The 17,099-nt window shown below is 44.4% G+C and overlaps 1 protein-coding gene across 1 annotated transcript in view; it reads left to right on the forward strand.

The window, feature by feature from the left end:
* Positions 1-17,099, forward strand: part of lrp2b (low density lipoprotein receptor-related protein 2b) — a 127,644-nt gene that overhangs the window by 58,383 nt on the left and 52,162 nt on the right. Inside the window, exons 46-51 of the mRNA XM_071391154.1 lie at positions 5,670-5,873; positions 6,514-6,756; positions 7,036-7,161; positions 7,880-7,999; positions 8,322-8,453; positions 13,833-14,037. Coding sequence (XP_071247255.1) covers positions 5,670-5,873; positions 6,514-6,756; positions 7,036-7,161; positions 7,880-7,999; positions 8,322-8,453; positions 13,833-14,037 — 1,030 coding nt within the window. The remainder of the gene's footprint in view (positions 1-5,669; positions 5,874-6,513; positions 6,757-7,035; positions 7,162-7,879; positions 8,000-8,321; positions 8,454-13,832; positions 14,038-17,099) is intronic.

Here is a 17,099-nt window from a genome sequence, read left to right on the forward strand (position 1 = left end):
TGGTTTAATTGTCACCCAAATGTCTATCACTGCGCTTTCAACCATTTAAAAGTACAGCAAAGTTTAAATGGGAATACAATGTCAGATATTTTGTTTAATGTGCTATCACTGTGCTTCATCTAACAACAGAATCACATTACCTGGATTGCAGTTTAGATTACATTAAAAGTACAGGGTGCAAGTGATCATTGCCGTTCGAGATTCTGCACAGATTATTACAGCAATTGTGAAGATCTTCACAGACCTGCGACGACCTGGACCCACTCCAATTAACATACCGCCCCAACTGATCGACAGATGACGCAATCTCTATTGCGGTCCACACTGTCCTTTCCCACTTGGACAAAAGGAACACCTACGTGAGAATCCTGTTCATTGACTACAACTCAGCATTCCACACCATAGTGCCCTCGAAGTTCATCACTGAGCTAAGGTCCCTGGGACTGAACATCTCCCTCTGCAACTGGATCCTGGACTTCCTGACGGGCCACCCCCAAGTCAGGTGGTGAGGGTAGGCAACAACACATCTGCCATGCTAACCCTAAACATAGGGGTGCGTGCTTAGTCCCTTTCTGTACTCCCTGTTCACCCACAACTGCGTGGCCCTGCACGACTCCAACACCATCATTAAGTTTGCCGACGACACGATGGTGGTAGGCCTGATCACCGACGACGATGAGACAACCCCTAGGGAGCAGGACTACAACCTCTCCCTAAACTGATCATGGACTACAGGAAACTGAGGGCCGAGCACGCCCTCATTCACATTGACAGGGCTGTAGTGGAGCTGGTCGAGAGCTTCAAGGTCCTCTGTGTCCACATCATTAAGGATCTATCATGGTCCAAACACACCAACAAAGTCGTGAAGAGGTCACGAGAATGCCTCTTCCCCATCAGGAGGCTGAAAAGATTTGGCATGGGCCCTCATATCCTCAAAAAGTTCTACAGCTGCACCATCGAGAGCATCTTGACTGGCTGCGTAACCACTTGGTATGGCAACTGCTTGGCATCCGACTGCAAGGAGCTATACAGAGGATAATGCGTACAGCCCAGTACATCATCTATGACCTACTGTATATACCAGGCAGTGTCAGTGAAAGGCACAAAAAATTGTAAAAGTCTCCAGCCACCCAAACCACAGACTGTTCTCTCTGCTACCGCATGGCAAGCGGTACCAATGCACCAAGTCTGGAACCAACAGGACCCTGAACAGCTCTTCCCCCAAGCCATATGACTTCTAAACAAGATTGATAAATAGCTAATCAAATGGCAACCCAGACTACCAGTATTTACCCTTTTTACCCTTCTCTTGCACGGACTATGAACGCACACTGGACTCTGACACCCCAACACACACACACACACACACTACATACGCCCACACATACATAAAATGCACACTGACGCCACACACACACTAACCACATGCGCTGCTGCTAGTAACTTTACCTCTACCTACAGTATATGTACAGTACATAGCTTCCTCAATTACCTTGTACCCCTGCACGTCGACTCGGTACTGGTAACCATTTTTTTTTTATAGCCATGTTATTTTCTACTCCCTTTATACTGTATAGCCATGTTATTTTTACTTGTTATTTTTATTCGTTACTCACTGTGTCTATTTTTTAAATATATTTTTTTAAATCTTTAACTCTGCATGGTTGGAAAAGGACCCGTGAGTAAGCATTTCACTGTTAGTCTACACCTGTTGTCTACGAAGCATGTGACCTACAGTATGCAGGCTATCTTGAACATGCATGCTTTATATGATTACATAAGACATTTATAGTTACAGTAACCTCAAAATGAGGCCATTTTAAGGTTGAATGTTGCATTAGTTTGTAAGATAGCCTTAACTTTAGACTATTTACAGTATTACAAAAGTAATATTGAATTGTGTTTGGTTGACAACGCCACCCGAATATCAACATTTAAAGGATAGTTCCATCTGTGCCACTGGCTTAATCCCATTCTTTAACCTTTATTTTTGGTTAAATTGTAGATGAGAATCCAACATCTAATTGGTTAACTTGTTGACAAGTTAATAGGCTATTTATTATATTTCAAACGTGATAATGAATTGTGTTTGGTTGTCAACGCAACCAATATCAATATTTGAAGATGTATCTTCTGCTTGGATAGTTCCATCTGTGCCACTGTCTGGCTTTAATTCCAGTTTGTCTACAAATGAATAATTGATATGTTGGATTCACATCTCCATCTCAACCCAAAAAATCTTAAGTTTAAGAATTGGACTAAATCAAATCAAACTTTAAATGCACTTTAAATAAAGTTTGATTTGATTTAGTTTGATTATTTAACTAGATTTTTGGTTGCGATGGAGACGTGAATCCAACATATCAATCAAACTGGAATTAAGGCCAGACAATGGCACATATGGAACTGTCCAAGCAGAAGATAGAGGTAACTGCCAAAATAAAGGAAACATTTGAGTTGTTTGAGCTGGTGTGGGGTGCATTTTCCTGGCATGGTTTAGGTCCACTCAACCCCTTAGAGGGAGAGGTAAACACCTATAAATACACAGCCATTGTGAGCGATCAGCTTCAACATATGGTGAAACATTTCTATCCTGATGGGAATGGTTTCTTCCAGGATGACAAGAACCCCATCCACAGGGAACAAGTGGTCACAGAATCGTTTGATTAGCATGAAAACGTTGTAAACCATATGCCATGGCCATCTCAGTCACCAGATCTCAACTCAATTGAACACTTATGGGAGATTCTGGAGCGGCTCCTGGGACAGCGTTGTTCCACCACCATCAACAAAACACTAAATTATGGAATTTCTGGTGGAAGAATGGTGTCATCCCTTCCATAGAGTTTCAGACGCTTGTAGAATCTACAGTCCATTCTGAAAGTATTCAGACCGCTTGACTTTTTCCACATTTTGTTACGTTACAGCCTTATTCTAAAATTAATTAAAACGTTTTTTCCCCATCATCAATATACACACAATACCCCATAATGACAAAGCAAAAACACGCTTTTAGACATTTTGGAAAATTTATAAAATTAAAATAAAAACTGAAATATTACATTTACATGAATATTCAGACCCTTTACTCAGTACCTTGTTGAAGCACCTTTGGCAGTGATTACAGCCTCTAGTCTTCTTGGGTATGACGCTACAAGCTTGGCACACCTATATTTGGGGAGTTTCTCACATTTTTCTCTGCATTTTTCTCTGCATTTTCCTCTCAAGCTCTGTCAGGTTGGACAGGGGGTGTTGCTGCACATGTATTTTCAGGTCTCTCCAGAGATGTTCGATCGGGTTCAAGTCCGGGCTCTGGCTGGGCAACTCAAGGACATTCAGAGACTTTGTCTCGAAGCCACTCCTGTGTTGTCTTGGCTGTGTGCTTAGAAGGTGAACCTTCGCCCCAGTCTGAGGTCCAGTCTCTGTACTTTGCTCTGTTCATCTTTCCCTTGATCCTGACTAGTCTCCCAGTCGCCTCAATCTTAGTTTCATCAGACCAGAGAATCTTGTTTGTCATGTTCTGAGAGACCTTTAGGTGCCTTTTGGCTAACTCCAAGCAGGCTGTCATGTGCCTTTTCCTGAAGAGTGGCTTCCGTCTGGCCACTCTACCATAAAGGCCTGATTGGTGGACTGCTGCAGAGATGGTTGTCCTGGAAAGTTCTCCCATCTCCACAGAGGAACTCTGAAGCTCTGTCAGAGTGACCATCGGTTTCTTGGTCACCTCCCTGACCAAGGCCCATCTCCCCCAATTGCACAATTTGGCTGGGCAGCCAGCTCTAGGAGTCTTGGTGGTTCCAAACTTCTTCCATTCAAGAATGATGGAAGCCACTGTGTTCTTGGGGACCTTTTAATGCTGTAGAAATTTTCGCACCCTTCCCCAGATCTGTGCCTCAACAATATCCTGTCTCGGTGCTCTCCGGACAATTCCTTCAACCTCATGGCTTGGTTTTTGCTCTGACATGCACTGTCAACTGTGGGTGCTTATATAGACAGGTGTACCTTTCCAAATCATGTCCAATCAATTGAATTTATCACAGGTGGACTCCAATCAAGTTGTAGAAAGATCTCAAGGATGATCAATGGAAACAAGATGCTCCTGAGCTCAATTTCGAGTCTCATAGCAAAGGGTCTGAATACTTATGTATATAAGGTATTTGTTTTTTTTATATACATTTGCTAACATTCTAAAAACCTGTTTTTTGATTTGTCATTATGGGGTATTGTGTGTAGATTGATGACGATTCGTTATTTTAAATTGATTTTAGAATATCGCTGTAACATAACAAAATGTGGAAAAAGTCAAGGGGTCTGAACTTTCGGAATGCACTGTATGCCAAGGCGCATTGAAGCTGTTCTGGCGGATCGTGGTGGCCCAACTCCTTATTAAGAAGCTTTATGTTGGTCTTTCCTTTATTTTGTCTGTTACCTGTATATCTCCTTCAAATGTTGATTTTTTTTGTTGTTGCGTTGACAACCAAACACAATTCAATATCACTAATTATCATTACATTTGAAGTTAGCCAGAGCTTGAAACCCTATGCCTATGCATTGCCTATTTATTGTTGAATCCTGGGTTGAATTGAAACAATAGCTGTTCATATTTGATTTTAAATATATTTAAGAATCATTTAAAATTCATTATATTAGGCAAACTAGACGGCACAATGTTCTTGTTTTTTTAATATACAGATTGTCAGGGGCACATTTACAAATGAAGCATTTGTGTTTAGTTATGACGGCTCAGGCTAAGACCCTAGATCCAGACACAGGAGGCGGACAGTACGAGTCTCAGTGTTTATTACAGTACAAGGGGCAGGCAAAAGGTAAATCAAGGCAGGCAAAGAGTCGTAATCCAAATCAGAGTCAGGTAGGTACAGGACTGCAGGCAATCAGTAGGTCAAGGCAGGCAAAGAGTCGTAATCCAAATCAGAGTCAGGCAGGTACAGGACAGGCAGAAAGGTCAGCACTGGGAAGACTAGGGAAAAACTAGTGCACAGGGAACACGCTGGTGGGACATGACAAACTGGCAACAGACAAACAGAAACCATTTTCCTGTTCTGTTTAAAAAAAATATATATATATATATTTAACCTCTATTTAACTAGGCAAGTTGGTTAGTACACACTGTTAAGCATTCAAAATGTAACGAGTACTTTGGGTGTCAGGGAAAATGTATGGAGTAAAAAGTACATTGTCTTTAGGAATGTAGTGGAGTAAAAGTAAAAGTTGTCATAGATATAAATAGTAAAGTACAGATACCACCAAAAAACGACTTAAGTAAAAATACTATAAAGTACTACTTAAGTATTTACACCACTTGTAAGTGGATACAACATTGAAGATCTGACGTTGTTTTAGAGCTATAAATTCAACAAATTCAGGGTTTGTCTATGTTGAAATTTTGTTACGATGATGACATAATCCTGTGGTTTAAATGTTACCCTCGAAACAAGTGTACATTGATAACTTTTTTTCAAATCCAATATATTTTCCACGTCACAATAAGTTGACAAACTGAAACAAAGTTGAATCAACCAGTTTGTTCCCAGTGGGTAGTCACACAGTTACTCACAATAATATTGAGCAACTAAAGCAACAGCTACTAATGTCCATCCATCATGCCAATGTCTATCACCCCTGACCCTGATGATGGTTCCCTCTGCCTATAGGTCCGTCTGGTCCAGAGTGTCAGTGTCCTGTATCGGGTAACTGGTATTTGGCCAACAATGGCAGGGACTGTATCCATGACAACGGTAACCGTTGCCAGCCCGAGCAGTTCACCTGTCTGAACGGTGGCTGTATCTCAGTGCGTTTGAAGTGTGACGGCTACAGAGACTGCCAGGACAACTCAGACGAGCTGGAGAGAGTGTGCGGTGAGTGTATTTACCTCAGTCTGTTTTTTGCCGCCATTTTAGTCGAGACCCAGCAACAGCAAAGCCAAGAGCTCTTAAGTTTGGAATCTTTCAAACTCAGCAGTCATGTCAAATGTTTTATAGCTCAAGTGTGCTCCCTGTACTGTCATTTCCCTGCACCGACGAACCTTGTTAAAAAGACTCCATTATTGGTATTTCCCCCATAGATTTCCCATAGATTTCCACACTTGCTCAATCAATGAATCAATCAATCAAATGTATTTATAAAGCCCTGTTTAGATCAATTGTCACAAAGTGCTTTACAGTAACCTGGCGTAGACCCCAAAGACTAACCGGTGCCCCCGCACATTGACTCTGTACCGGTACCCGCTGTATATAGCCTTGCTATTGTTATTTTACTGCTGCTCTTTAATTATTTGTGACTTTTATTTCTTATTCTTATTTTTTTATTTGTATTTTTTTTTTTTTTTTTAACTGCATTGTTGGTTAAGGGCTTGTAAGTAAGAATTTCGCTGTAAGGTCTTCACCTGTTGTGTTAAGCGCATGTGACAAATACGATTTGATTTGAAAAGCACAATGGCAAGGAAGAAACTTCAAGAGAAACCAGTTGTGCTCACCCTCTCTTACTTCCACCTCTCAGCCTTCCACGAGTGCTCGGCCCAGGACTTCACTTGTGACAACGGCCGCTGTGTGGCCCTGTCCTACGTTTGTGACTACACGAATGACTGCGGCGACAACAGTGACGAGCTGGGCTGCCCGTTCCCCACCTGTGCCTCCGCCACCGAGTTCACTTGCACCAATGGACGCTGCATCTCCGCCGCCTTCGTCTGCGACGGCTACAATGACTGCCGCGACAACGACACCTCAGACGAGATCAACTGTCGTGAGTGATAACTGCTGTGAATCGAGTTGATTTAAGTAGAGTCGAAGCAAAGATATTAGCAAGAGTGCCAAAAAAGATACTGTTAAGCATCTGCACATGTGCGTAGGAGTTCGCTCTGTCCAGCAACATATTAGCTGTGTGACATAAGTCAAGTTTGACCTCTTTATTCAAACTCTCTTTGTTTATGTCAGAAGTTACCCCGCTACTTATTGTAACGTCATATCGTTGAATCTATCTTTAACCCTCTGAAACCTTTTCTACTTTACTCTGTTCCCGTAGCGCCCCGAACGTGTCCCTCCGGACAAACCAAGTGTGACAGCACCAACATCTGTATCTACGCTAGCCAACTGTGCGACGGTTACAACAATTGTGGGGACAACAGTGACGAGAACCCTTTGTTCTGTGGTAAGTCTAGCTATGATGTGTGTTTTTGTTTTATACACTGAGTGCGCATCCTCTTTCCATGACTTTGACCAACCAGGTGAATCCAGGTGAAAGCTATGATCCCTTATTGATGTCACTTGTTAAATCCACTTCAGTCAGTGTAAATGAAGGGGAGGAGACAGGTTAAATAAGGATTTTTAAGCCTTGAGACAATTGAGACATGGATTGTGTATGTGTGCCATTCAGAGGGTGAATGGGCAAGACAAAATATTTAAGTGCCTTTGAACAGGATATGGTAGTAGGTGCCAGGCGCACCGGTTTGAGTGTGTGAAGAGCTGCAACGCTGCTGGGTTTTCCACGCTCAACACTTTCCTGTGTGTGTCAAGAATAGTCCGCCCCCCAAAGGACATCCAGCCAACTTGACATAACTGCGGGATGCATTGGAGTCAACATTGGTCAGCATCCCTGTGGAACGCTTTCGACACCTTGTAGGGTCCATGCCCCGAATTGGGGCTGTTCCGAGAGCAAAAGAGGGTGCAACTTAATATTAAGGTGTTCCTAATGTTTTGTACACTGTATATCATGCCTGTACCTGCTGTGGTTTTGCACATGTATGTTTTTTCAGTTTTCTGTCACTCTCCACAGTCTGTTCACTATATACTGTGCCCTTGTGTGTGTTTGGGCATACATGTGTGTGTGTGTGTGTGTGCATGCGCGTTTGTGTGTGTGTGTGTTACAGCGGGCCGGACGTGCTCGCCCGACCAGTTCCGTTGTGACGAGGGGAAGTGTATCCCCAGCTCCTGGGTGTGTGACTGGATCAGAGACTGTGTCGACGGGACCGACGAGCCTCCCTCCTGCCGTGAGTACTACCGAACCTGGGCCATGTTCAGGCACCAAAGGCAAGAAAACAGACTGAAACAGGGAGAGATTACCTGGACTTTAAAATGTTTGTTTTCCACTTCAAAATGTTTTGCAACAGTGCACCCTAGATCATGGCCACATTCAGAAGGCAAACTTTGCGGGCTGTTGCAAATAATGTAATTTTGTAAAACTGTTTTGATTCCTTATTGTACAAGACATAGAGGCACATTTGTTTGATGTAACACATTTCTATCTGAATATTCAACAATGTAGTGAAAACAATAGCTGTTAAATTGTCCCCCTCTCTCTCTTTCCTCCAGAGGACCAAATAAACACCTGTCACCCTAACCAGTTCACATGCACCAATGGCAACTGTATCCCCATGTCACTGACGTGTGACGGCAACAACGACTGTTGGGACAATAGTGACGAGGCACTGGAACTCCAATGTGGTGAGACATTACAGTATACAGTGCTTTCGGAAAGTATTCAGAACCCTTGACTTTTTCCACATTTTGTTAGGTTACAGCCTTATTCTAAAATGTATTATTGATTTCTTTCCCCTCATCAATCTACACAAAATACCCCATAATGAGAAAGCAAAAACAGGTTTTTAGAATTTTTGCTAATTTATTAAAAATAAAAAACGATTCAGACCGTTTACTCTGTACTTTGTTGAAGCACCTTTGGCAGCGATTACAGCCGCAAGTCTTCTTGGGTATAAAGCGACAAGCTTGGCACACCTGTATCCGGCGCCGAAACGAGATGGCCGCCTCGCTTCGCGTTCCTTGGAAAATATGCAGTATTTTGTTTTTTTATGTGTTATTTCTTACATCGGTACCCCAGGTAATCTTAGGTTTCATTACATACAGTCGGGAGGAACTACTGAATATACGATTAACGTCAACTCATCATCGTTCCTACCAGGAATATGACTTTCCCGAAACGGATCCAGTGTTTTGCCTTCCACCCAATACAATGGATCTGATCCCAGCCGGCGACCCTGTGCGACGCCGTAAAAGGGGCAAACGAGGCGGTCTCCTGGCCAGGCTTCGGAGACGGGCACATCGCGCTCCACTCCCTAGCATACTACTCGCCAATGTCCAGTCTCTTGACAATAAGGTTGATGAAATCCGAGCACGGGTAGCATTCCAGAGAGACATCAGGGATTGCAACGTGCTCTGCTTCACGGAAACATGGCTAACTCAAGAGACGCTAACGGAGTCGGTGCAGCCAGCTGGTTTCTTCATGCATCGCGCCGACAGAAACAAACATCTTTCTGGTAAGAAGAGGGGCGGGGGGGTATGCCTTATGATTAACGAGACGTGGTGTGATCATCATAACAACACACAGGAACTCAAGTCATTCTGTTCACCTGATCTAGAACTCCTCACAATAAAATGTCGACCGCATTATCTACCAAGGGAATTCTCTTCAATCATAATCACAGCCGTATATATTCCCCCCCAAGCAGACACATCGATGGCCCTGAACGAACTTTATCTGACTCTTTGTAAACTGGAAACCACACACCCTGAGGCTGCATTCATCGTAGCTGGGGATTTTAACAAGGCTAATCTAAAAACAAAACTCCCTAAATTCTATCAGCATATCGATTGTGCTACCAGGGCTGGAAAAACCCTAGATCATTGTTATACTAATTTCCGCGACGCATATAAGGCCCTCCCCCGCCCCCCTTTCGGAAAAGCTGACCACGACTCCATTTTGTTGATTCCAGCCTACAAACAGAAACTAAAACAACAAGCTCCCGCGCTCAGGTCTGTTCAACGCTGGTCCGACCAATCTGATTCCACGCTTCAAGACTGCTTCGATCACGCGGATTGGAATATGTTCCGCATTGCGTCCAACAACAATATTGACGAATATGCTGATTCGGTGAGCGAGTTCATTAGGAAGTGCATTGACGATGTCGTACCCACAGCAACGATTAAAACATTCCCAAACCAGAAACCGTGGATTGACGGCAGCATTCGCGTGAAACTGAAAGCGCAAACCACTGCTTTTAACCAGGGCAAGGTGACCGGAAGCATGACCGAATACAAACAGTGTAGCTATTCTGTCCGCAAGGCAATCAAACAGGCTAAGTCCCAGTACAGAGACAAAATCGAGTCGCAATTCAACAGCTCAGACACAAGAGGTATGTGGCAGGGTCTACAGTCAATCACGGATTACAAAAAGAAAACCAGCCCCGTCGCGGACCAGGATGTCTTGCTCCCAGACAGGCTAAACAACTTTTTTGCCCGCTTTGAGGACAATACAGTGCCACTGACACGGCCCCCTACCAAAACCTGCGGGCTCTCCTTCACTGCAGCCGAGGTGAGTAAAACATTTAAACGTGTTAACCCTCGCAAGGCTGCAGGCCCAGACGGCATTCCCAGCCGCGTCCTCAGAGCATGCGCAGACCAGCTGGCTGGTGTGTTTACGGACATATTCAATCAATCCTTATCCCAGTCTGCTGTTCCCACATGCTTCAAGAGGGCCACCATTGTTCCTGTTCCCAAGAAAGCTAAGGTAACTGAGCTAAACGACTACCGCCCCGTAGCACTCACTTCCGTCATCATGAAGTGCTTTGAGAGACTAGTCAAGGACCATATCACCTCCACCCTACCGGACACCCTAGACCCACTCCAATTTGCTTACCGACCCAATAGGTCCACAGACGACGCAATCGCAACCACACTGCACACTGCCCTAACCCATCTGGACAAGAGGAATACCCATGTGAGAATGCTGTTCATCGATTACAGCTCAGCATTTAACACCATAGTACCCTCCAAACTCGTCATCAAGCTCGAGACCCTGGGTCTCGACCCCGCCCTGTGCAACTGGGTCCTGGACTTCCTGACGGGCCGCCCCCAGGTGGTGAGGGTAGGTAACAACATCTCCACCCCGCTGATCCTCAACACTGGGGCCCCACAAGGGTGCGTTCTGAGCCCTCTCCTGTACTCCCTGTTCACCCACGACTGCGTGGCCATGCACGCCTCCAACTCAATCATCAAGTTTGCGGATGACACTACAGTGGTAGGCTTGATTACCAACAACGACGAGACGGCCTACAGGGAGGAGGTGAGGGCCCTCGGAGTGTGGTGTCAGGAAAATAACCTCACACTCAACGTCAACAAAACAAAGGAGATGATTGTGGACTTCAGGAAACAGCAGAGGGAGCACCCCCCTATCCACATCGACGGGTCAGTAGTGGAGAAGGTGGAAAGTTTTAAGTTCCTCGGTGTACACATCACGGACAAACTGAATTGGTCCACCCACACAGACAGCGTTGTGAAGAAGGCGCAGCAGCGCCTCTTCAACCTCAGGAGGCTGAAGAAATTCGGCTTGTCACCAAAAGCACTCACAAACTTCTACAGATGCACAATCGAGAGCATCCTGTCGGGCTGTATCACCGCCTGGTACGGCAACTGCTCCGCCCACAACCGTAAGGCTCTCCAGAGGGTAGTGAGGTCTGCAGAACGCATCACCGGGGGCAAACTACCTGCCCTCCAGGACACCTACACCACCCGATGTCACAGGAAGGCCATAAAGATCATCAAGGACAACAACCACCCAAGCCACTGCCTGTTCACCCCGCTATCATCCAGAAGGCGAGGTCAGTACAGGTGCATCAAAGCAGGGACCGAGAGACTGAAAAACAGCTTCTATCTCAAGGCCATCAGACTGTTAAACAGCCACCACTAACATTTAGCGGCCGCTGCCAACATACTGACTCAACTCCAGCCACTTTAAAAATGGGAATTGATGGAAATTATGTAAAAATGTACCACTAGCCACTTTAAACAATGCCACTTAATATAATGTTTACATACCCTACATTACCCATCTCATATGTATATACTGTACTCTATATCATCTACTGCATCTTGCCATCTTTATGTAATACATGTACCACTAGCCACTTTAAACTATGCCACTTTATGTTTACATACCCTACAGTACTCATCTCATATGTATATACCGTACTCTATACCATCTACTGCATCTTGCCTATGCCGTTCTGTACCACCACTCATTCATATATCTTTATGTACATATTCTTTATCCCTTTACACTTGTGTGTGTATAAGGTAGTAGTTGTGGAATTGTTAGGTTAGATTACTTGTTGGTTATTACTGCATTGTCGGAACTAGAAGCACAAGCATTTCGCTACACTCGCATTAACATCTGCTAACCATGTGTATGTGACTAATAAAATTTGATTTGATTTGATTTGTATTTGGGGAGTTTCTCCCATTCTTCTCTGCAGATCAGGTTGGATGGGGACCGTCGCTGCACACCTATTTTCAGATCTTTCCAGAAATGTTCGATCAGGTTCTGGCTGGGCCACTCAAGGACATTCAGAGACTTGTCCCGAAGCCACTCCTGCTTTGTCTTGGCTGTCTGCTTAGGGTTGTTGTCCTGTTGGAAGGTGAACCTTTGCCCCAGTATTAGGTCCTGAGCGCTCTGGAGCAGGTTTTCATCAAGGATGTCTCTGTACTTTGCTCCATTTATCTTTCCTGACTAGACTCCCAGTCCCTGCTGCTGAAAAACATCCCCACAGCATGATGCTGCCACCACCATGCTTCACCGTAGGGATGGTGCCAGGTTTCCTCCAGATGTGATGCTTGGCATTCAGTCAAAATAGTTCAATCTTGGTTTTATCAGACCAGAGAATCTTGTTTCTCATAGTCTGAGAGTAGGTGCCTTTTGGCAAACTCCAAGCGGGCTGTCGTGCCTTTTACTGAGGAGAGGTTTCCGTCTGGCCACTCTATCATAAAGGCCTGATTGGTGGAGTGCATCAGAGATGGCTGTCCTTCTGGAAGGTTCTCCCATCTCTACAGAGGAACTCTAGAGCTATTTCAGTGACCATCGGGTTCTTGGTCACCTCCCTGACCAAGGCCCTTCTCCCTGGATTGCTTAGTTTGGCCAGGTGGCCAGTTCTAGAAAGAGTCTTGATGGTTCCATACTTCTTCCATTTAATAATGATGGAGGCCACTGTGTTCTTGGACCTTCAATGCTGCAGACATTTTTTGGTATCCTTCCTCAGATCTGTGCCTCGACACAATCCTGTCTCTGCGCTCTACGGACAATTCCTTTGACCTCATGGCTTGGTTTTTGCTCTGGCACTGTCAACTGTGGGACCTTATATAGACAGGTGTGTGCCTTTTCAAATCGTGTCCAATCAATTGAATTTACCACAGGTGGACTCTAATCAAGTTGTAGAAACATCTCAAGGATGATCAATATAAACAGGATGCACCTGAGCTCAATTTCAAGTCATAGCAAAGGGTCTGAATACTTATGTAAATAAAGTTTTAAAAAATGAAAATATTACTATAAACCTGTTTTCACTTTGTCATTATGGGGTATTGTGTGTAGATTGCTGACGATTATTTATTTAATCCATTTTAGAATAAGGCTGTAATGTAACAAAATGTAGAAAAAGTCAAGGGGTCTGAACACTTCCCGAAGGCACTGCAACTCAGAATTTACAAACCACAAACAACACATAAGTGTGACACTATTGGTCTATCAACTTTTATAATGGGGGTGCTACACCAGAAGCATGTCACGGAGGCAGGAAATGAAAGCAATCATTTCTGTAACAATTGTGTATGCTTCAGAGTTGCTTCGCGGTGCGTAAAAACATTTGACATATTCTCAAAGCGTAAAAAGACAGTTCAGCAAAGAGAGCCATGTGTTTTGCTTCACCATGCTTCAGATGTCTCATTTGGAGTTTGTTTCTACTCTGACTGACTGGCGCAAGACAAATGGTCTTCAAAATATTGTGTGTGCATCTTCACTTACCTCTCCCATTTCAGGAGAGCGGACATGCGCTTCTCATCAGTTCACCTGCCCCCCTCCATGGCGTCCTGGCCACCCGCGCTGTATCGCCCTGAGCTATGTGTGTGATGGGGAGAAGGACTGTGCCGACGCAGCTGATGAGCTTCAAAACTGCCCCAACCGCACCTGCCACATGAATGAGTTCGCCTGCGCCAATGGCCTGTGTATCCTCATCCCCTTCCAGTGAGTGTGTGTGTGTGTCAGTCATATACTGTAAAAATAAGGTGTGTGTGTTTTTTTGTTTTACTATCCTTGTGGGGACAAGAATTCCTCCCAAGGATAGTAAAACAAGGAAAATTCAGAAAAGTGGGGACATTTCACCAGTCCCCACAAGGAAAAAGGCTATGTTAGGCTTAGGGGTTAGTGTTACAATTAGGGTTAGGGTAAGAATTAGGGTTAGAGAAAATAGGATTTTGAATGGGAATCAATTGTTTGGTCCCCACAAGCATAGTAAAACAAACGTGTGTGTATTTTGTGCAAATTTGCCTCTGTATCTGTGTAAAAAAAGGCCGGCCCTCTCAATCTGATTGGCCTTTCAGATCTATAAATCACTTATTCATCCCAACCAATCAGGGCGCTTGGACGCACTTTAGGGCTCCGCCTCCTATCACTTCACGTTAGTGCCCGGCATATACCATCCTGAGAACAAGCAAGTTTTGTGTTGGAGACGGACCTTTGGACATGCTGTTTCCTAACTGAAGCGTCCATTGACAAGTGTGTGTTGGGAATGGTATTGTGCTAATAGGGGGTGCAATAGTAATACGTTACGGTACCTTATTGTGCAGTGTACTGTAACGGCATAGATAAGTTTGCAAGTAAGAAGTTGCAGTGTTGTTTGCTAGGTCTCGTGTTAATGCTAGCTACAGTTCATTCGTATGTACCCTGCCCTGTGCATGCTACTTCGTCTAGTATCTTTATTCATTGCTACAAGTGTGTTTATTGAGTCCGACTAGCTTACTCATTAGTAAGTATTAGCAATGTTTTGTATTACTTGCGTGCCCCCGCTGCAATATGTTTATATTATATGCATGCTACCACTGTAATATATTTATATCTGCAATATGTATAGCCTCTTGTGTTACTTGTATAGTAGCTGGTGTCATTCTACAGATTCTAGAAGTTCCCAGAATGTTCTAGCTCTTTCTGTGCGCAAGCACATGTGCACTAGCCCTAAGTTAAGATCTCAGCCAGGCCAGAGAGAGAGCCATAAAGCTCCATGGCCTTAGCCTTCTATTTCTCTCTCTCTGGCCATGTACAGTGCCTTTGCAAAACGTATTCAGACCCCTTGGATTTCTTCACATTTTATTGTGTCACAAAGTGGGATTAAAACGTATTTGTACTTTTTTGTCAACGATCTACACAAAATACTGTAATGATTACCGCCCGTAGCACTCACGTCGGTAGCCATGAAGTGCTATGAAAGACTGGTCATGGCTCACATCAACACCATCATGACGGAAACCCTAGAACTACTCTAATTCGCATACCGCCCCAACAGATCCGCAGATGACGCAATCTCAATCGCACTTCACACTGCCCTTTCCCATCTGGACAAAAGGAACACCTATGTGAGAATGCTGTTCATTGACTACAGCTCAGCATTCAACACCATAGTGCCCACAAAGCACATCATTAAGCTCAGGACCCTTGGACTAAACACCTCCCTCTGCAAATGGATCCTGGACTTGCTGACAGGCCGCCCCCAGGTGGTAAGGGTAGGCAACAACATATCTGTCATGCTGATCCTCAACACTGGGGCCCCTCAGGGGTGCGTGCTTAGTCCCCTCCTGTACTATCTGTTCACCCATGACTGCATGGCCAAGCACAACTCCAACACCATCATTAAATTAGCTGACGACACAATGGTGGTAGGCCTGATCACTGACAACGATGAAACAGCCTATAGGGAGGAGGTCCCAGGACAACAACCTCTCCCTCAATGTGAGCAAGACATAGGAACTGATCGTGGACTACAGGAAAAGGAGGGCCGAACAGGCCCCCATTAACATCGACGGGGCTGAAGTGGAGCGGGTCTAGTTTCAAGTTCCTTGGTGTCCACATCACCAACAAACTAACATGGTCCAAACACACCAAGACAGTTGTGAAGAGGGCATGACAACACCATTCCCCCCTCAGGAGACTGAAAAGATTTGGCATGGGTCCCTAGATCCTTAAAGTTCTACAGCTGCACCATCGAGAGCATCCTGACTGGTTGCATCACCTCTTGGTATGGCAACTGCTCGGGATCTGACCGTAAGGCACTACAGGGTAGTGCGTACGGCCCAGTACATCACTGGGACCAAGCTTCCTGACATCCAGGAACTACAGTTGAAGTCGGAAGTTTACATACGCTTAGGTTGGAGTCATTAAAACTAGTTTTTCAACCACTCCACAAAGTTCTTGTTAACAAACTATAGTTTTGGCAAGTCGGTTAGGACATCTACTTTGCATGACACAAGTAATTTTTCCAACAATTGTTTACAGACAGATTATTTCACTTATAATTCACTGTATCACAATTCCAGTGGGTCAGACTACACTAAGTTGACTGTGCCTTTAAACAGCTTGGAAAATTCCAGAAAATGATGTCATGGCTTTAGAGGCTTCTGATAGGCTAATTGACTTCATTTGAGTCAATTGGAGGTGTACCTGTGGATGTATTTCAAGGCCTACCTTCAATCTCAGTGCCTCTTTGCTTGGGAAAATCAAAAGAAATCAGCCAAGACCTCAGAAAAAAATGGTAGACCTCCACAAGTCTGGTTCATCCTTGAGAGCAATTTCCAAACACCTGAAGGTACCACGTTCATCTGTACAAACAATAGTACGCAAGTATAAACACCATGGGACCACACAGCCGTCATACCGCTCAGGAAGGAGACGTGTTCTGTCTCCTAGAGACGAACATACTTTGGTGCGAAAAGTGCATATCAATCCCAGAACAACAGCTTGTGAAGATGCTGGAGGAAACAGGTACAAAAGTATCTATATCCACAGTAAAACAAGTCCTATATCGACATAACCTGAAAGCCTCTCAGCAAGGAAGAAGCCACTGCTCAAAACCGCTATAAAAAAGCAAGACTACGGTTTGCAACTGCACATGGGGACAAAGATTGTACTTTTTGGAGAAATGTCCTCTGGTCTGATGATACAAAAATAGACCTGTTTGGCCATAATGACCATCGTTATGTTTGGAGGAAAAAGTTGGAGGCTTGCAAGCCAAAGAACACCATCCCAACCATGAAGCA

This window comes from Salvelinus alpinus, chromosome 3, assembly GCF_045679555.1.
Source record: "Salvelinus alpinus chromosome 3, SLU_Salpinus.1, whole genome shotgun sequence".
NCBI classification, from domain to species: Eukaryota; Metazoa; Chordata; class Actinopteri; order Salmoniformes; family Salmonidae; genus Salvelinus; species Salvelinus alpinus.